Consider the following 22,092-nt stretch of genomic DNA (forward strand, 5'->3'; position numbering starts at 1 on the left):
CTGTCTAGTTGAGACCTTTTGATTCTTTCCCGATTAATTTTTTTATTAAGTATTATTGTTCTATTAATTTTTGCTTATATTACTGTGTGATAAGTAGTTCCGGCCGACAAGCCTTAATATAGCTGAATTTGAAGTAAATAAATAAAATTAGTCGGTACGTTATAAGATTACCCCAGCAAAAAAATTACATGGTTAGATCCAATTATATCTGGCAAATGCTTTTTGTACATGGTGCTGCCGGCAAGTGACTTGAGGACCTTGTTTCTACGTTTGACCTTATCGCAAATGGCTGTGGCATGTGGAGAGAATATGTAAGAGCTGTCGGATGTGACACCAAGTATTTTGACACACTTGATGGACGGAATCGTTCCGCCATTAATTATCATATTCAGCTCATTATACACCTCAGGCGTATCAACACAGATAATTCACGACCTAGAATTTTAGGCCTGGCAGGAGAGACATTTTGGCGATGTTCTCAAATAGTTTGACATGGCTGACCGTGGCTCGGGAGAAGTAGTCCCTCAAGCGCCTTATCTACTGGCGAGGGAAGGGAAATCGGTCTGTACGAATCCCCTTGCTCGGGTTCTATTCGGGCTTCAGTAGCGGGGTCACACTGCCCATCATCATCGGCTATTATAAGAGTGTTCAAAGACAGATTTATGGTCAGGCAGTAGGAAGTAGATCTCAATCCCGGGGTTTTTAATGTATACCCCCAGGCTTTCTTTTTCCTCTAGCATTGATACATCCGTGTATCATGAGCTTCCAGATGGCAATACCAGACTTCCGTCAATCAAAGACTGCGCCGCTGTCAGCTGTGCCTAGCATTCTACCTCAAGTATCGTCCAGGTAACCGATCAGAAATCTCTTCCATCACTTTCAGGTTTCCTATCGTCTCATCGTATATACCGCGATGGTGCTACCTGCTCATAACTACTCAGGATTAATTTTGCTATTCCTAATACGTTATTTTGCTATTGCTAACCGGTATTTTAAATATTTTTAAAAAGTATTTATTTATTCATCAATAACTTTTTTACTTTTTACTTTTTTTATTATGCTTTAATCATTTTTATAATTTATATCGTTGATCTTTTTTGAGTAGGATTTTTTTAATCAGTTACTGCTTATAATTTTTAGTAATTTGTTTTTTATTTGTTATTTAGTTTTATCTAGATTCAGTAAGTGTTAAATAGGTTAAAAATTTTCTAAGTTTTTTATTTTTAATTGAGTAGTTTTTTAACTTATGTTAGAAAAAGTACGTCTTATGCATAGTGTGATTATTTATAGGCCTGATGGCTTTGCATTGCATGAAATGAAATAAATAAATAAAATAAACTATCTTGTCTCCTTCAAAGCAATCTCCTTCAGATATTTCTTTTGCATTTTTTTTTTATTTTTTCCAATCCTTAAACACGTCTGAAACGCGCTTTTTGGTTACACAATCCCATAGCAGCCGGTTGTACGCATCGGATTAACCCGATGGAATCCTTCATGGGCAAGGTCTGGCGCCTCAATGTACGTGTTCATCCTTTTTTTTGTCTGTGCGAACATAGCCAGCAGTGGGTCACAAGCGTCATCGTCGTCGCCTTCTGCGTCCTCGTCGTCGGACTATGTGACCCCCGGACTTCTCTCGTACGGCAATAAACGCAACAGCAGCATCCCAGCCCAAATATTACCAGGCCAGTGCCGGGAAGTGTATTATTTTTGCAACTAAACTGAGATCGATGAGATTGTGGATTCATGAGTCGGAAAGATATATTGGTCGCAGCGATCCATAAGACAAAGATGACCAACACCTCCAACTTGCACAGTTGTCACGGATACAATGTGCTACGTAAGACTCGCTCAAGGAATGGAGGTGGGGGATTGGCCTTCGTGATACACCATTCCCTGCAATGTAGACCCATTCGCCTGCGCCTGGCGCTAGTAACCCCTACATGGAGTGCATGGGGATAGCAGTCAGGTCCGGTACTGCCGAGATGAAGCTATACAACGTGTACATGGCCAAGCTTACAACCCCGACAAAAGTGGGTTACTATCTAGCCATAGTCTTCTGGTTCTAGGTGACTTTAATGCGCATCACACTTCATGGCAATCTCCTCTAGGTAACGACTAGCGTGCCATAGCTTTGGCAGAGCAGATTGAAAGCTTCACGTTTTGCACAGTGAATGAGGATGCCATTAGGATCACGAGGAGGTGCAGCAGCTCGCCAGACATTTCCACTGCATCCCCTGATCTCCTGAGTGACGTATCCTGGCATGCCCTCATCTCTTTGAGGCCGGTCTGTGGTAAGTTATGCAGCGCCAGTGTGGTTTCGTCAACTTTGCGACACGCAGTGGAATAATACTTAGTTCTGTCAGAATGCCGCTCTCCGAACTGTGATGGGCTGTCTCCTCAGTTCTCATATGGACCACCTCCATCAGGAGACAAAGATCCTACCAGTGCGAAGACATAACTACATGCTGTCTAAGCAATACCTTTTGGGCTGTTATCGCAGAGACCATCCAAAACACCATCTTTTGAATAGATATCCACCGCCTAGAAGCCTTAAGGTAGATCTACATAATCTAGAGCGTGAGGTTCAGCGAGAGAGAATCTCTACATCAAGCGGCATATCAAGCAGGTCTAGACAACATTCATGCAGACACGGTAGCAGGTGCGGTAAATGGCTACCGGTGAATGTAGTCCTTGGAGAACGACCGCCTCTCATTGCACCTGAAGAAATTGACCTCCCCCGGCAAACCAGAGTAGTCTTGGCTCAATTACGTTACGTTAGTCGCAGAGTTCCTGGGTCTTGACACTCCATCATTTCATTCTATTCTGCAACCTCAAAAATTGTAATGTCAACTTTGTCCTCCATAACCGCACAATAGAATTGGAAATAATCCCAAGAAGATTCGATTAGCGAAAAGAGAACAGCCTTTTCTAATATCAACGAGAGCTTTCCGATTCCAGTTTTAAGCAGGATACTCTGTTTTTGGTTGTGAAAAACTTGAACAAAATATTTTAATTTACTAAAACATATTTACGCAAATTTTCTGCACTAACACATTCTTGCCATCATATTACATTCGGATTAATTGTGCCTAATTGATAATTGGAGTCATTAAATTATTGCACTATTTATGACACATTCGAACTTGCTACAACTTTTTAGTAAGATTTTCAGTTCAGTATTAAGTACATATTTCACAGTGAAAATCAATATTTCTCACGATTGATTTGTTTAAATATTCAATTTTTAAGCAATAAAAACATACGATTTTTGTTAAGAAATTTTATTAAATTTATATTATTAAGATTTTTGTAATATTGAAAAAAAGTAATTGTGAAAAATGGTCATTCTTACTATAAAACACGAACTTAGTACCCATCTTAAATGAAAACTGGGCTTGAAGGGCATACAAAAGCCTTCTTCGCTGAATGTTCGACCATCTTCAATTACTACTAAAAGCATTTCTCCACACTGTTGTAGTTTACATCGTGGTTATATCATTTCGTCTCTAATATGACAGCTTTCTTTAGCTAACACTTTCTCTCCAAGTCAATGAACTATGGTTTGAACATGCTTTCTAAAAAATTGTTTCCTACATACAGTTCAGTAACCTGGTGTCTTTGCGAGCCATACTCTCACCTTCGCGTGGTTACATAGTGTTGCCTTCGATAGGAGAGGGGACGTGTAAACAACAACAAATTTCAATGAATTCAGAGAAGAAAGTGGTTTTTGCTAAAATCATTCATAGAAATATTGATATGCAGGAAAAGAAAACAATTGTTGAAACGAAAAATCTCTACAATTTTTAAATTTAATATACAATAGCAACTCAATGTTGGATGATGGCTCAGAGAATTGTGATCATATTTGCAATGGGAATCTACGAATAATGGCGTGATCTGCTTAACATTAAGCTTCTAACCTTCTATTGCAGATGTGTCACATAATGTAAATTGCAATCAAAGTCAGGATTAAAAATACCAAAAATGGTAGCAAACCAGATCAATTTTTACACGGGAATTATCTACACATATAAGCATAATGCACATGCGTCTAAACACCACAGCATTCGGTTTCCTAAACGTAGCGATGAACCCATTATTGAATTTAATGTCATTGTATCCCAAAAAAAAAAAGATTTTGCCTTTGCACGTTTCTCGGAAGCTGAGTCACCTTGCAGACACCAGCTGTCTGCTTTAAAACATGCATATACATATGTTTTCTACCTGCAATAAGTAGGAATGTTTGTTCAAGCGATTCCTCTCAACAATAACGCTGTTTTTCGCTTAGTTTACAGGACGAAGGATATCTAGCGCGCAACTGTACCAACGCACTAGCATTCCTTTTGTCCTTTTGAGAACAAAGTGTGTATATTTGGTGGTGGTTTCTATTTGATTTTACAGTGAGATGAAGGAAATTCTCAAATTTCATTGAACCCTGAAATTGAAACAAAGATTTTGATTTAATAAAATTGTTGTTGTATTACGCATAATTTTGAAATCCGTAACCCAACCGTTTTTTCTCTCTTTCTAAAAACGCTTTCTCTCCATCCTCTCAATCACCCTCTCAAAAACGTATCAGTGTTTTACAAATTATACGAACGCAACTGATCGTACAATACCATAACGAAACAACAACGATACCAAAGAATTTGCAACAAGGGATTGCTACTCTATTCACGACAATGATGGGCTTTTTTATTTACCAGTCTAGCGGATTCGCTAGCTTACTCTAATCGCTTTCAGCGAAATTTCTTCATGATTCCATTTTTATATAATAGATTTTGAAGGAAAAAAAACTTGCTGATTTCATTCGGTAGGACAATCCCTTATTATGGCTGGTGCTATGTTCGTTTTTCGCGACATTCGACAAAGCTCATTTTTGGCTCAATGGGTACGTAAATAAGCAGAATTGTTGATATTGGAGTGAAGATCAGCCGATCAACAATTGCATGAAACATTCTTCAAACATTAAATTATATGGAGAGTACTATCGATTCAAATAAAAATTTTCTGAATTTTATGTTTTTTCACATTTTAAATATTTTAATTTATAGTTTACACGTTTTTAGTCATAAATCTTTTGATCTTGTGGGTGCTGCACATGATAATGCAAATGAAAACTAAAATGTCAATAAGGAAGTGTACCGTGTTGGGCAAGTGAGCCAACATTGTTAATTCAACTATAATTGTGAAATAGAATAGATAGAATTATTTAAGCTAATGACGCGTTATAAGATATTGCATTACGTTTGTCTAACTTGAATTTTCAAATACTTCAGCAGGTAAACGAATGAAACAATTCAACGCGTTCAGCCAGCAGTTTGTCGGTCATTTTGTCATTCTACTTGAAAACGTCGAGAGAGACACAACAACGACGACTCAGCGCGAGCTACCCCCGATACTCGCGATATCGAATACTCATACATACGTTACCTACCGCTCAATCGTCGTCGGGAAAAGAACGCAAAACATTGTGAAAATAAAAAAAACGCATTTTTACCGTGCATCATCAATTCGATTTCGTAACATTGTAAGAATTTAAGAAATTCTTACATCAGCGCTATTTCGTAGTGTTGTGAATTAAAAATTTGCTTAATTTTCATGTACGCAATTGTTACAAAATAAGTGCAGAACGAAGCAACGCTGTTGGTAAAACATACGAAACACATTTACTCTGAGAAATTATCTTGTCGGAAGACGACGCCAAAGAATTTAGAAATAATATTTTTAAACTCTCCAAAGTGATTATTAGTTAAAAACGTTTCTTCGCCTAAATTGGACTGGTATTGTGTTAAACACAGAGTTAGTTCGAAATCGTAGAATAATACACGATGGAAAGGAATTCGTCTAGCATAGCGGCCACGTCTAACGCTACTGCAGCTATTAAAGCAGTATACTCAACGTCACCACTTTCAATTGTTTCGGATAGTGCATCAACAACCCCGCATTCCAGTAGAGGATTAGTAGGAGCCAGCAATTATCCAAGTACAGCATCATCTGTCCTGGCTACACCAAAGAAACAGTCCATGGACGCAACAATGTTACAGACAATAAGAAAGAAACTTCTGACACCTGGAGGAGCATTTGAGTTGCAGTCGTTACGTTTAGACTTTAAAATGGATTCGGCTGTAAATGTGGTGAATGACAAATATTTAATATGTGCCAAGCCCAAACACATGCCTTCCGATGGATTTTCACGTCATCTGGTTGATATGAATATGTCTAACCTTAAATGCACCGACATATTCACTGGAGAACAATTTACGTGCAAAGTTATAAACGAGCCTCTGCATAAAGTGCAACAGGCGTATTTTAAGTTACAACAAGAGGTAGATAATCGCCGTAGTACCATATATGGCCACCAACTTATACGCGATGTCAAAGACATTGTTGCTTTAAATAAGCAACGTACATACATCATTCTTGCCCCCGTTCAATCACAATCTCCGTCGGAAGCTGCTGGTGCGATATATGAAGACTTGCATACATACCTCCGTGAAAAGCATCGTCTATGTGAGACAGAAGCCCGTTCACTTTTTCACCAAATCTGTGAAACAGTTCTTATATGCCACCGTAATGGAATTATACTACGTGATCTCAAGCTGCGCCGGTTTTTCTTCATCGATAAAGCACGGTAAATACCTTCATAGAGAGAGTTATAAACATTCATGCGCTTGTAAAATTCACTTCCTGGATTAGAATTTTCTAGCGATTTGACAAGGAATGCATCTTTTTTGTGTACAAAATCAATTCGTATGTTTGTGTCTGTGAAATATTTTTGTATAACTACAACCTGAAGACCTTAACTCAGAAAATTGACCGTATATATATTTATGTATATGTTAACGCACACATAAGCACATTGATTTCAAATCCACGAGTGTTTTTGACACAGATAGCCAACAACTCTAAACTTGTTATTGGTGTTAAGAAACAAACATTGAGATAAAAAATCTCCAATCAACAAACTCAAGTTGTAGTTATTGGTTGCTAGCAGCTTGCCGTTGGTAGCATTGAATGTAATTTTCTGTGTCGACATTACTAACTTGAAAACATTAAAAAATCCCTTTTCTCTTTAGTATTTTATCATTATATTTTGCACTTTTATATTTTGGAATAGAACGTTGAAGATATTGGTATAATGTTGGTTTATTACTCGAATTTGTATATACCTATATAATATATGTTGCAAACGTTGGGAAATTGTGAGTGGCTACTTATTTTTGAAAGGTCATTGAACATTCAACTCGTAACCCTGAGATAGTTCTCTAATATATAGGTATATATGCATATGTATGCATATAAATGTATAGTTTTGTTGTTTAGTAGAATTCTGTCGTTTAATACGTATGCAGGTATTGGGAATTTTCTTATTTATCATTCTTTATTCTTTCCCCTCTTCCACTCACAAAATTGCAACACTACCTTCGAAAATTATAGCGTCTTTCCTCATTTAGACTTATTTCCAAGAGCGATTCGAGGTCACTCGAGGTAATTGTTGTGTTTTATCATTACTTTTGTTTGAGTATACCTACCCAGCTACCTAAATAGCTGGTGCGACGGGTGTTCTCTTTTTGTTTCTGTTAAAAGTTTTCACCTTGTATCTTGTATTGGTATCTGTATGTCTAATAAAAATTCGTGGAGTTTTTGTGTGTGGTGTGTGCTGTGCTCTTCTTCAGCCAGCAACACTCAATAGCGTATTTTGTACGACGTATGTATAGCATTGCTTGTAGCTCTGTTTGCGTGTATTGATATCAGGGTCAGTTCGAGGTTTCGTGCATTGTTGTAATACTTTTATACTTGTTGAAATTTTAAGTTTTTGGATGTTGTTGTGATCACTGCTGAGAGTATAGTATTACTACTATTGAGTTTATGAGCGATCGTTGTTGGCAATGAATTTGTTACAACATGTGCATGGTCGGGGCGTAGCTACTGTGTGTGTGCGTCTATGGGAGGTACAGAATTATTATTAGAATGCTTACAAATGCCTTACACAAACAAATTGACAGTGTAAACGTAATATTTAAGTATTAAATATATTTATTAGAAAAATTTCTTTTTATCTTTTAGCACAAAACTGCAATATGAATCCTTAGAGGGTTCTATGATCCTCGAAAATCCGCATGACGATACACTCAGCGAAAAGATAGGATGCCCTCTTTATACTGCACCCGAATTACTGTGCCCTGCGCCAAACTATAGGGGTAAGCCGGCAGATATGTGGGCGTTAGGAGTCATACTATATACAATGCTTGTTGGGCACTATCCGTTCTTTGTCAAGGGCAATAGCAATTTAATTTCCATTATTCGGCAATGTTTCGTTCAACTACCGGGTCATCTTTCCAGATCTGCCAGATGGCTTCTATTAGCTCTACTGCGCAAAAACATAAGTGATCGGGTACCGATTGAGCATATATTTCTATCGCCCTGGTTGAAAGAACAAAGGGGCTTTCATATGTATATACCTATCGATGTTGAGATTCCCGATGATGACAATGGCGAAACCACAAGGAAGACAATGGAGAATTGCATGGATACTACGGATGACCTTGATGGAGTCGAACCCTTGGACTATTCATGCACCACACTTAGTGTAAATTATGGATATTCTTATGCTGAAATGGGTTGACACACAAATGTAATCTAAAATAAACTATCAAAGCTGGAAGCCGGTGCTCCTGGGAATGCTGACTTTTAGATGTGCTGGCGCACATGCTTTGCTACAGTTCTTGTTTGTTTTCAGCACGCAACTACCGCGTATCCTTTACTACCCATTCAGACATTAACTCAACATCGGCTGGAAGAGGCTCGTCGTTGACCCACCTATCATATCAAGAGAGTGTGAGACTGAGGTATTGTAGATATACGACGTGCTTAAAGTACAATGTAGTGATCTACTTTCGCAGCGTTCAAACCGAAATTAAATTAAAACCATAAAATTGTTATTAAATGTTATATAGTTAAATTCTCAACGTTGCCTTGATTATATTGAATATATTTATATATGTACTTCCATTATATCGCTTTAGTAAAAAACTACTTTTATACGAGCTAAAACAAGATTAAAAATAAAGAATAATATGATCTCACTGTTGACAATAAATAATCACTTTAATTTCTAAATATGCATAGACTAAGCTAAAAGAAATTGCAATTTTTAGTTACTTAATAACTTACTTGGAGGCCACCGTAGCGCAGAGGTTAGGATGTCCGCCTACTACGCTGAACGAAAAAAAATGTCATGGGTGGTTATGTTGTTGTTGTTGTTGTTGTTGTTGTTGTTGTTGTTGTTGTACAAGGTTTGTCACAGGCAATCTTAACACTTTAAAAGTATTATGCCCATAGCGCAGTTAGAATGGCCGCCTATGTCTCTAAACGCCTGGCGAGAACATAAAGAGAAAAATTCAATGGTAGTTATCCCCTCCTAATGCTGGCGACATTTGTGAGATAGTTTGCTAAGCAAACTCGCACTGCGGCACGCCTTTAGGACTTGGCTATAAAAAGGAGGCCCTCTATCATTGATACTAAAATTGAATAGTACAGCACTTATTGTTATGTGAGAAGTTTGCCCCTGTTTCTTAATGGAAAGTTAAAGAGCAAATTTGCATTTGCAATAACTAACGTAGGTGACAGGACAATTGTTCCACTACCCAAACGTAGAATATATTTACAAGTGCCTCGATCTTCCCTAATCTTCGACACCCTGTTCGTGATTTCTTTCACTATTTTCATCGGATCTTTTGCGTATTCCATTATAGTCACCTTCGAGAGACTTTTAGTTGGGCTTTTAAATTTAGGTTCAAATAAGAAGAGGGCTCTCTGGGGAATATGAGATTTGCCTAAAGTTCCACCCACAAATACGCTACTGGAGAAGACAATTTTAACCGATATGATTGAAATTTTGTACATATATTTCTGCTATGACTCCCAACATACGCGCCAATAATAATCTACATCGGTCCATAAACCAATATATTTAGCCACCATATAAACCGATTTGATTTCTTGAGCTTCCAGAGGGCGCAATTTTTAACCGATATGGCTGAAATTTTGGACCTTGGCGTCTGTTAAGATTTTTAATATATGTGCCGTTTATGATACAAATCGGTCCATAATCCTATATAGATATTGGGTTGCCCAAAAAGCAATTAATGCTTTGAAACGTGACACGGGGTATTTCATTTTCTTCTTAATACTTACCTTAAAGGCAAAGTGGTGGTAAAAAATTTTTCAAAGAAAAAATGTCACAATTGTCGACGTGTGGTAAATGTAACACCAGCACAGACAACAATCCTATGTATGTAGCTTCCATATAAACCGATCTCCCCATTTGACTTCTTGAGCCTCTAGGTAGCGAATTTATTTATTGTCCGATTTGTTTGTTTCAAATCGGTCTATAACCCGATATAGATCTCATACAAACCGACCCCGAATTTATGCTTTGAAACGTGACGCGGGGTATTTCATTTTCTTGTGAATACTTACCTTAAAGGCAAGGTGGTGGTAAAAAGATTTTTCAAAGAAAAAATGCCACAATTGTCGACGTGTGGTAAATTTAACACCAGCACAGGCATTACTTCGCACATGTTGCACTTAGGGCGACAAAAACACATCGGTCTCACCACGACAACAAATTGAGAAAATACGTAAAGAAATGGTTCGCAAAATTGAGAAAGAAGGGAATTGTTAAACGAATATGTGTTGAGGGTGTAAAATTTACCACCACGTGGCCAGTTATAGGTTTATCGACCAATGTCGGTGTGTGTGTAGTCGCTGTCGGCCAATCCCAGGAAGAGGAAGTTGGTTTTTAGTGGAGCTCTCAGACTACCTCATAAAAAAGAAAAACTGGCATCACCAACTTTCTTTAATCAATTACTATTCCTGCTTTAGTCTATTACATGGTAAAGGTCAATCCATTCACGATAGACTTCTTGTTGTAATTCAAACTTTTCCTAGAACATAGGAAAAGTCCGATTAATGTTTAAGGTCAATGATAAGGGGCCTCCTTTATTACGTCGAGTCCGTACAGCGTGCCGCATAGCGACACCACTTGGTAGAGAGGTTTTAACATGGCACAAATGAAGCCAACATCAGTAAAGGGATAACCACCGCCGAAAATTGTTGTGATGTTCGCGGCGGGATTTGAACGTTCGGCGTCCTAAGCGGACATGCTAACCCATTTTCAAATTAGCAGAGTTTTCAACTAAGAGAAAAAACCAAAATGAAGTCAATAAGTAAATTGGATTTAATGTTTTTTTTTTTTTTTAAATAAACATCCTAGATAGAATCGTGCTGTTCCACATTTATTTATAGCAAGGCATTGCATCTACTCAAATGTCAAATGACATTAAGAAAAAATTAGTCAAATGCTTGCATTTGATCATTCAATTTCGTTGCTATTTGAGCATCTGCAAAGAGACTTTGAATGGTTAACAAAGTAATAAAAAGGTATTTGTTGTTTTTGTAATTTAGTAGTTTCAACATTTCGCATTTTACATGTCTTTTTTTAGCATTGAAGTGCTTTAGTCTTTGCAAGTATTTAGGGTAGCATGTGATATTTTTCAAAATATTAAGATCAATAGAACAATCTCAAATAAAAGTGACCACGACTGTGTCAGATGCTTCACGGCCTCATTCACAAAACTTTATGGAGCCTTAAAATAGGACTTTTTGACTGTTTTGTGAAGGAAATATGTCAAATAAACCTATTTTAAATCTGCATTAAGTTTTGTGAATAAGGCCGTTAGTATCCAATGAAATGTCATATTGTGTTTAGTGGATGTTAAACTACATTTACAGGCTGCGCCAGAGAAACTTACTTTTTTGAAAAAACTCCCAAGTGGTGAGTTGGGCGGGGAGGGGGTCAAGAGTGGGCGCACCTGGAGAGGGAAGTTCCCAAGTATGTTTCTTTCTCCAGTCAGTTGTCATCATGCTGTAGTCTAAGGAGCAGCGGGCCTTCGCCGTCGACAGCTTCTTTTCTAACGTTCGCTCACTTGTTGCTACGCAACGTGCCTTCTGGGCTCGCTTCGAAATCCCTCCTCGCAGACTCGTTCCTGGCCGTAATTCGATACTGTCGTGGGTTAACTCATTTCGGGAGTGTGGAAGTGTCGCGTAACCAAGAAAGGGACTTCAACGGACCAACTACGGAAAATATCGAAAGAGTGAGGCGGTGAGTTTGGATGGTCTCTACGATAACAGCCCAAAAGGTATTGCTTAGACAGCATATAGTTATGTCTTCGCTGACGAGACCACACTGGAGCTGCATAACTTACAACAGACCGGCGAATTGCTATGTACGTGGTCAACAAGTTTTCTTTGTCAGCACCCCAAATGCTGCCAGCAAGTGACTTGAGGACCTTGTTTCTACTCTTGACTTTATCGCAAATTGCTCTTGCACGTGAGGAGAATTTGCAATAGTCGTCAAATATGACACCAAGTATTATGGGACACTTGATGGTCGACCATCACTTTAAGCTCCCTACACATCTCAAGCGTGTATGTATTGGACAATGTGGCTGAAGATTGGGTAGCAGTCATCAATGGGTGGAGGCCTGATGCCATGATTATATATACCTATGGAATGGAAAATAGGTATAGGTTAAACAGTGCCGGTGATATCACCCCGCCTTGGGGAACTCCCTGTTTCACTCTACGGTGCTTCGTTATTTTATCCCTAAATTCCACAAATGACTGGGGACCACACCGATAATTTGCGACCTAGCGTTTCAGGCCTGGCTGTAGGGGCGTATTGGCGATTTCCTCATATAGTTTGGTATGGCTGACCGGGTCGAATGCCTTCGATAGGTCCGTCCTATCACATGGCCTGGGTTGGATTGAAGCCACGGCAAATGCTCGGCGAATGGAAATTCTCCAACGTCTTGGCTACTGGTGAGAGAAGGGAGATCGGTCTGTACGACTCCCCCTTACTCGGGTCCTTTCCAGACTTCAGTAGCGGGATCATTGTGCTCATCTTCTAGACATCGGGTACTATAACAGTGTTCGAAGACAGGTTGAGGACAGTAGTAAGGTCTCAGCTCCAGGTAAATCCAAATTTTTAGCATCAGTGTAGAGATGCTAATTTACTGAACGCGATTTTGTTGCCAGTTAAATGCATGTGAAATGCTGAGTGACAACCTGCCTGAATACGTGGTAGTTTTTTCCAGGGACGACGCTCACTTTCACATTCTCGGCGGCGTCAACAAGCAAAACATACTTTAAATCCGCATGAACATCACCAGAATATGTCGATCGACCACACCTCAAGAACAACATTCGCGACGCCATTGCCAACATGTCGATTGATATGGTGCAAAGAGTGAACACGAATTACAATAAATAAAATCGACTTAATCAGTGTATGTGCTGTGGGACTCGCAATTTACCCGATCTCATTTTCAAGACTGCATGAAAAAAATAATGATATTGTATTCTCAAATAAAAAAAGAATTGAAACAGTAACTGCAGTACTTTTGTTTTCATTGCACATGCAAATATGCCCATGAACATTCCATTAAGTAACAGGGGCAAACTTCTAACTTAACACTGAGTGCTGTCCACAGAACGACACCACTTTGGGAGAAGTTTCTACATGGCAAAATACTTCAAAATGTCGCTGAAAGGATTCGAACCTAGGCGTTCAGCGTCGTGCTAACCTTTGTGCTACGGTGTTTGTATTGACCTGTCAAATAAGCAAGTTTCTCTAGCACACCCTGCATGTCAAATTTTTGAAATGTCAAATTTTTTATGAATTACGTCCGATCTAAACATTCCCGTTCTTAATTAAAAAAAATCTCGTTTAATTAAGAAACGCATACTTCATAATTGAAAGATTTTGAATGATTTTACTCGTTTACGTATGCGATAATTCGGCCCAGATAAATAAGAAAACTTACAATAAATGTCCTATAGTTTGTATAAAACATACACTTCAGGTATGCAGCTTTTTTTTTAATTGTTAAATTAATTTGCTCATTTATAAGTCAAGTCGTTAGACCATACATGTCTAAGACACTAAAAAATTAACAATCATAAAAATCTGGAATTAATTACTGCTGAAAAGCAGTTTATCTCATATATCAACCAAACCAACAGGACACTTTACCCACTTTGCGCAATATGGGTATCAAATGAAAGGTATTTAAAGATAGAATTCAAATCTGTCTGAAGGCAAATACCCTTCAACAGGACGTGTAGTTCGATCGGGATAATATGTCGATTTAAAGAAAGGTCTATGACAGTATATTCAGAATTTAATGTTGGTATAAAGATTCAAGTATCTGGATCACGTCCTATGGTTCCGCAGGACAGTAGATCGCGACAATAAAAGACATAAATTAATTGTCGTTTGGTTCTTAGCGTCGGGGGGACCGACCCTCTCCTCCCAATAAATGCAACGTAACTGTTATGTAGGATGGAGGAGAACATATTGTACTCAAATGAAAGGACGTGTCAGAGGGCAATCCCCCTCCCCCTATCCTACTTAAAAAAAAGAATTAGAGATAATATATGAGTAATATGAAATAATATATGAAGGGCGATCAGGATAGAATAGGACAGAAATAAAAGGTTTTTGGTAGTAGAGTAAATTTTTTACCCTCAAATTGGGATGCACGGAGGAGGACCTGCGGATCTTTAAGAATGTGGTATCCCAAGTGGTCGCTTTGAAATATGATTTTGAATGTAGATAACCAATACAAAAAAATTGATTAGTGTGAAACTGAACGAGACCCGTAGCCTTGAATATCTTGATAGCCCCCTTCAAAATGCTTGACATTATGGCGCTCAAAAAAACTCGTTCTCTTGCACGATGCTGATATTACTTCAGGGTCCGCCCCTAAACCCCTTCAAACCGGTCTTGATTGTCTACTATGGCGATAAATAATAGGTATTTGATAGAAAACGAATTTGATATCCAATTTTGAGGCCAAATGTTTAGTGGTCGTGTCTCCCCATAAGCTTCCCCCAAACCAATTGCAACTGGGGTTCAAATTAAAAAATTTAAGAGTAGAGCACGATGCTGATATTTTTCAGGGCTAAGTACGTGGGTGGCCACCCCACCCTGCATAACCCTCAAATTGGGCATATTTGTGGATTATGGCCCAAATGGGGGCTCAAATCTGTACCTGTTTCATGGCCTGTTTCTGTACCTGTTTCAAACCACACATATATAGCGAATATAGCAGCATGTAGCTGCAATGTGGTTTTTGGGAGGGAAGTATGAATCTGATATCGACTTTCGGGACAAAGAGTTTGGCCACCACCAAATGCAAGAGAATAAAGTAGATCTAACATCCAAACTTTAATGGGCGGACCCTCCCCTTACCCTATTTTCAAAAACGCCAGATCTCGGAGATGGGTAGGGCGATTTAAGCGAAATTTAGTTTGTTTTAAATAACGTAAATTCAGAAATTTGTATCCTTATTTAGGGTGGGATGTCTAGGGCCGACCCACCTCAAAAGCCACCAGCCAAATGAAATATAAACCAATAATATACACAATAAGGGACTCAAATAAAAGGTATTTGAAACTAGAGCACTAATCTGATATATGAGGATCCGCCTCACCCACAAAAACACTCCCATACCGGACATGTTTACCGACCATTGCAATATAAGGCTCTCATTAAAGGTATTTGGAGAAGAGACCAATATAATATCCACATTGGCGCGAAATATCTGAAAGGCCGTACCAGCACCCCCAAACAGGACTTATTTCCTGACGTGACCGTATAGGGCTCAGATAAAATAAGAGAGTGAAAAAAGGCGCAGCGGAGCGGGCCCTGTCCGCCTAGTTAATAATAAAAACAATAAGAAGTTAACATTACTTTAACATTTAAAAATTTTATAACAATAATACTTTAACAGTTTCACTCGTTTAACAACAACTAGTTTAAAAGACGAAAACAGTTTTGTGGTAGTCTATTCTTATGTTTATAAATTTTATTTATTTATTTTATGATTTCACATACAACAAGGCTTTACAATCTTATGATTAGACTTTTAATAGCATTAACATTTTTGTACAGCATTTGAATACGAACTAATTCCTTGAATAAAAACGTATTTTGTTTTAATTACAATTTCTGAACAATAATTATTACTTCTAAATAAATATTTAATACGTGTTGAAAAAGAGATATTTTGAACTTGCTTGCGTTGCTTAAAAATTGTATTGATGTTCGCAAGAAGTTCCATAGACGGACTGCATTAAAAAAGAAATGCCATTCGAACACGTAACAGATTTTGTCGCTTTGGGACCATCAATATCCTTCTGGTGGGTCGTCCAAAATCCAATTTATTGTATATATACTCCTGTGTGTTTTTATAAATTTTGTGCAGAATTATAAGAGCCTTGATGTTAAAATCAACTCCTTGCAATTCTTTTAAAAACTACGAACAGCTTTCATGGTTTTTCAGGCCGTAGACATACCTTGTGATGGCATTATAAGCTGTTTGCATTCTGTGCTTGCTTTTTGAGTCACATTTTCCGAACAATTCAGAACCATACATCAGTGTTGGCAGTAAGTAAGATTTTGGCAGAAGAGTTCGGATATGTTGCGGGGTTAGCAGTTGAGCTTGGTATAGTGTACTAAGCATTCCAAATACTTATCATGTCGTTGCGATGATGTGATCCCTCCATTTTCAAGTGCTATTTATTATTATGCATAAATTTAGATTTATATGGGTTTATCAGAAGATTGTTTGCAGTGGCCCATGTGTGTATTTTGCAGAGATCTCTGTTTGGCTTTAATATACCATCTGATAGTGATGATTTGTGGCAATGGAGGTATATTTGAACATTATCTGCATATATATGGATGTTTGAATAGTCCAGTTGATGTGGCAAGTCATTGATGTACATGGAGAACAAGAGCGGGCCCAAGATTGAACCTTGAGACACACCTCTATTCATTGCTAAGGGCGCTGACCTGGAAGTACCCATTATAACTGATTGAGTTCTATCTCGTCTATCTCGTTGGTTGGCGATAATCGTTACTAGTTTTAAATTAAGGGATTGGCAATATCATCGTATGTTTCCATTCCGCAGGATACTGGCTTGCCAAGCAAACAATTATAAGATGTATGGGAAAGTTGAAATGTGTAAGATTCAGAGGCAAATAATTAAAAAGCCGAGCCACCGTGGCATGAAAAGATCGTTCTAATGAAGGGGTAAGTGTAGGTATTCTAAGCTGCAGATCTCACAGATCTGCAAAAAGTGAACAGCTCAACTAAAAATTCAGGGTGCTGATTTTTGTATATTTTGTAAAAAAACAGCAAAGCACGAATACTTGAAAAATCTTTAAAGGAGCAACCCAAAAAATCGAGAACAAACGGGGTAATATGTTGGCGAAAACCAACATGAAACACAAATCTTACTGCTCTGTTAAACACGTGACGCAGCTTTCTTATAACTGACCCCACAGTACCACAAGGACTGAACCCTGCGGCATCCCACTTTTTACCGCCAACAAATTCTAACATCTATTATTTCATTGTTATAAGAATTCAACAAAAAACACGCAGACCTAGAAAACCCAAAAGAAGAGTGCAATTTGCTTACTAATATACCATGGTCAAGTCTGTCAAAGGCCTTTTCTATATCAAGGGACAGCACAACACAGTACTCAAGACTACGGATAGCCCTTTTAATATTGTCAGTTAAGCCTTTAAGGGCAGACGGCGTGGAGCGGCCACTTCTAAATCCTGACTGGCAGTAATGCAATAATGATCCTCTCAAAATATGCTCATTAATTTGAGCTTTCATAATATGTTCCATCATTATCGATAATATATGTAGGCATTATAGAAATGGGCCTGTAACTGTCAATCGCTGGAAATATTGATGTTGTGAATATGGTGTTAACAATATGCAAGACAAAATCATTTATAATAGGAAAAACAATCTTCAAGAAATGTTGGTGTAATCCATCGGACCCAACAGCTCGTGATTTAATTAAAAAAAAATCCTGTTTAAATCATCCACGCTCGCATCAACAATGTCTTCGTTTATTCCAATCCCATACTTATCCAGAATCTGCCACATTTCCTTAGGCGTCTTGCCATCAAATAGTTTTGAATGTGCTATTGACTTAGTCTTCCTAATAATACGATTAAAAACTTAGAATACCATAATACAAACACGTTTGCGTCTTCACTTTGTAGACGATAATAGATCCATGTTGGAAACCCAAAATAAAATGCTCTTAGAAACATTATGGCTTATGACTGATACAAATTCTTATTTAAAATGCAAAATCAGCCTTTAACATTTTTTCTGCCTATGGGACAATCTTCATATTAACCTGTGCTGCGTGTGCATAAAATTGGAGCGAAAATTTTTCCTGGTATGTTTTCTAGATGGGGCGCTTCTATATGTGGTATCCACATTTATTATTCTCAATCGTTTAAATTATTTATTTTTTAACAAAGTAGGTTAAGTTTTCATTTTCCTTGTTAGTTTATATAACACTTTTGAGTTTTAAAAATATGTTAAATTGAGTAGGCATTGGATTGTCATTTTCTTTTCATTGATTGATTCGAAAAAATATAAGTGACGTGCCAGGAAGCAAAATTAAAAATATTCATAAATTTGTTAATTGTCTGCGTTTTATTTCGTTTTGCACTCTTAACCACGTCAATTGGTGACCCCGACGTGATTTGAACACGTGAGGGTTGAGGGTGCAAAACAAAATAAAACACAAACAAATAACAAATTTATGAATATTTTTAATTTTGCTTCCTGACACGTCACTTATATTTTTTCGAATCAATCAAATTTTTCTGTACAATGAAAAGAAAATGACAATCCAATGCCAACTCAATTTAACATATTTTTTAAAACTCAAAAGTGTTATATAAACTAAAAAGGAAAATGAAAACTTAACCTACTTTGTTAGAAAATAAATAATTTAAACAATTGAAATTAATAAATGTGGATACACCACAGTACCCCCTCCCTAGTGAAAACGAAATTTATACTCCAGGAGCAAATGATACTTTCTTTCCGGATCGTAATTTCATTGTTGACGTTCCTTGTGAATTGCTTGAAGTATCCGGAACTTGAATTGATTCTGATTCATTTGAGAGATAGGCGGGTTTGAGCCGGTCGATGGATATTACCTTTTCATCCTGGCCTCGTCTAATTTTGAATATCTTACTATTCCGCGAAATTACTTGAAATGGGCCTTCGTAGGGAGGTTGTAGAGGTTTTCGAACTGCATCATTTCTTACAAAAACATGTGAGCATTTCAGTAGATCCATGGGAACAAAAATTGTATGCTTCCCATGTCTTATTCCAGGAGTTGGTCTTATATTTTGCATACATATTATTATGAAATTCATCGATCCAATTGTCTGAATATTTGGAGTTGACGTTATCAAATATCTCACCAGGAAGTCTGAGGTTGGTACCAAAAACCATTTCAGCAGAAGAATAACCAACATCTTGAATAATTGCCGAGTGCAAACCCATCATAACTACAGTAAGAATTTCTACCCAATTCTGCGACTTGTATGACTTGATAGCTGCCTTCATTGTTCTATGCCATCTTTCAATTTGGCCATTTCTTTGCGGATGGTAAGGTGTTGTATGGGTAACATTTACTCCTAATAACCGCGAAAATTCTCGAAAAAGAGCAGATTCAAATTGTCTTCCCTGATCGGTTGTAATAGATGACGGAACTCCATATCGGGAAACCCAGCCTGACAGAAATGCTGAAGCAACGGTTGTTGCTGTTATGTCTGTCAACGGTATACCCTCGGTCCATCGGGTAAATCTGTCAATACAAGTGAGAACATACCTGAAATTTTGACATAGAGGTAGCGGACCAACCAAATCGATGCTGATGTTTTTAAAACGTTCCGTTGGTAACTAAAAATTTCCAAGAGGACTCTTGACGTCGCGATTAACCTTTGCCTTTTGACAGGATATACAACATTTGGTCCAAACATGCAGGTCCTTAGATATTGATGTCCAAACAAAACGAGTTTTAATCATGCTTGTTGTTGCTCGGATGCCTGGATGAGATATTCCATGTAGTGATTCAAAGAGAGGCTTGCGAAAATGTTTGGTTATATATGGTCGTATTGCTTTTGTTGACACATCACAATAAACTTCAACATTTGAGCCAGGGACAACCATTTTTTTCAAGACAAGAGATGTGTTAACTTTTAGTAATTGTTGTAATTCTATGTCGGACTCTTGCGAACGAGCCAGTTCGTTGTAATCCAGAGGTGATGGTAATGATACTGCATCCAATCGAGATAATGCGTCTGCAACTGTGTTATCTTTTCCGGAAATATGTCTTATGTTGACAGTATGCTGCCCTATGTAATCAAGGTGTCGCAGTTGCCGTGGGGATGCCTTCTCCGGTTTCTGTTTAAATGCATATATTAGGGGTTTGTGGTCTGTGCAAATAAAGAATTCTCTTCCTTCCAAAAAATATTGGAAGTATTTCAGTGCTGAGTATGCTGCGAGAAGTTCTCTGTCATATGCACTATATTTCATTTGGGACGAGCTCAATTTCTTTGAGAAAAATGCTATGGGTTTCCACTCACCGTTAATAAATTGTTGTAAAACTCCACCTATTCATGTATCCGATGCATCAATCCACAAAGATGTCGGAGCATTGAGTTTTGGATGAACAAGTAGAGCGGCATCAGCTAATGAGTTCTTGCATTCCTTGAAAGCTTCAAGTAAGTCCTCTGTCCATTCGATCTTTGCGTTCGTTCCCTTTTTATTTCCAGAACAGATAGCATGTACTTTGGACTGTTGATGTGCTGCATTAGGAATAAATCGTCTATAAAAATTTATCATTCCTAAAAACCTTCGCATCTCTTTTTCAGTTTCTGGCAACTTGTAGCCTTTGATTGCTTCTACGCGGGATGGCAGAGGTTTGATACCACCTGAATTGACTACATATCCTAAAAATTCGACTTCTGCAACTCCGAGCACCGACTTGGAATAATTAATAGTAACACCAAACTCTCGAAATCTTGAAAATAATTTCCTGAGATGAGAATCGTGTATGTGAGGAACAGGATAGCGGTCGGGAGTGGTAACAGCATTTAAACGACGGTAGTCGCCACATGGACGCCACTCTATATTTGACTTCGGGACTAAATGCAACGGACTTGCCCAGGTACTTTTCGAAGGACGACATATACCTTGTTGCAGCATCAAATCAAACTCACGCTTTACAATTTTGAGCTTCTCAGGGGACAGTTTTCGTGCTTTTGCATGAACCGGTGGACCTTCTGTGTGGATAACATGCTTCACAGAATGCTTTACTGGTGAAATACGATTGTCACTTTGCGTCAGTTCAGGAAATTGTAGAAAAAGCTTACAAAATTCTGAGTTTTTTGAAATTGATTTTACAGAATTTAAAGATCCATAAAATAACGTTGCTTTACTTTCTGACCTGGACCTATTATCTATCAGACGATTGTTCTTAACATCAACCAATAACCCAAAATGGCTAAGAAAATCAGCGCCAATTATTGGTCTGTTAACACTGGCAACGATAAAATTCCAGGTAAATTTTCGGTTGAGGCCAAGGCTTAAGGTAAGAGTTTTTATACCAAATGTTTTTTGGGGGACTCATTAGCAGCTATTAATTCAAGACTTGATGGATTTTGGCGTTTTTCAGTTGAGGTAGCCGGGAACACAGATACATCAGCACCAGTATCGATATGAAACTCATAGTTTAGGTTTGTATCACGAACAAAAAGGCGACATATCTGTCGGCAGTCCTCATCCGTCACCGATGATGAGGAGCCTTTTAGTTTTCCGGAGAAAAATTTGGCACAAATGAGCAGGGCTGGACACATTTGGTAGCACGATGACCAAACTTATAATGATACCAACAAAAAGGTTTATCACGTGACTTACTCTGTGACCTGCCTCTTGATTTTGAACGGCTTCTTAATTGATTTGCGAGTGCCTCGATTTTCTCGATTATTTCTTTAATTTTGGCTTTTAAATCCTGAATTTGTGTCGACTCTGTCGGTTTTCTTGAGGATATAGCACTAACATCCCATGATTCCGCGGTATCAGAAATCTTATCGGCCATAGCCGCCAAATTACTTAAAGATT

General features: G+C 38.0%; 1 protein-coding gene across 1 annotated transcript; it reads left to right on the forward strand.

Moving 5' to 3' along the window:
- The first annotated feature begins 5,332 nt into the window (after positions 1-5,332).
- LOC106096203 (tribbles) lies at positions 5,333-9,106 on the forward strand. Its single transcript, XM_013263839.2, has 2 exons — positions 5,333-6,634; positions 8,071-9,106. Exons 1-2 carry the CDS (start codon positions 5,832-5,834, stop codon positions 8,627-8,629), a joined length of 1,362 nt encoding a protein of 453 aa, XP_013119293.2. The 5' UTR covers positions 5,333-5,831; the 3' UTR covers positions 8,630-9,106.
- The last annotated feature ends 12,986 nt before the right edge of the window (positions 9,107-22,092 follow it).

The sequence above is a fragment of the Stomoxys calcitrans genome, chromosome 1, assembly GCF_963082655.1.
Source record: "Stomoxys calcitrans chromosome 1, idStoCalc2.1, whole genome shotgun sequence".
NCBI classification, from domain to species: Eukaryota; Metazoa; Arthropoda; class Insecta; order Diptera; family Muscidae; genus Stomoxys; species Stomoxys calcitrans.

Coding starts and splice junctions, on each gene's coding strand:
- LOC106096203 (XM_013263839.2), top strand. CDS start 5,832: ATGGAAAGGAATTCGTCTAGCATAGCGGCCACGTCTAACGCTACTGCA. Junction 6,635..8,070: donor TTCTTCATCGATAAAGCACG/GTAAATACCTTC, acceptor TTTATCTTTTAG/CACAAAACTGCAATATGAAT.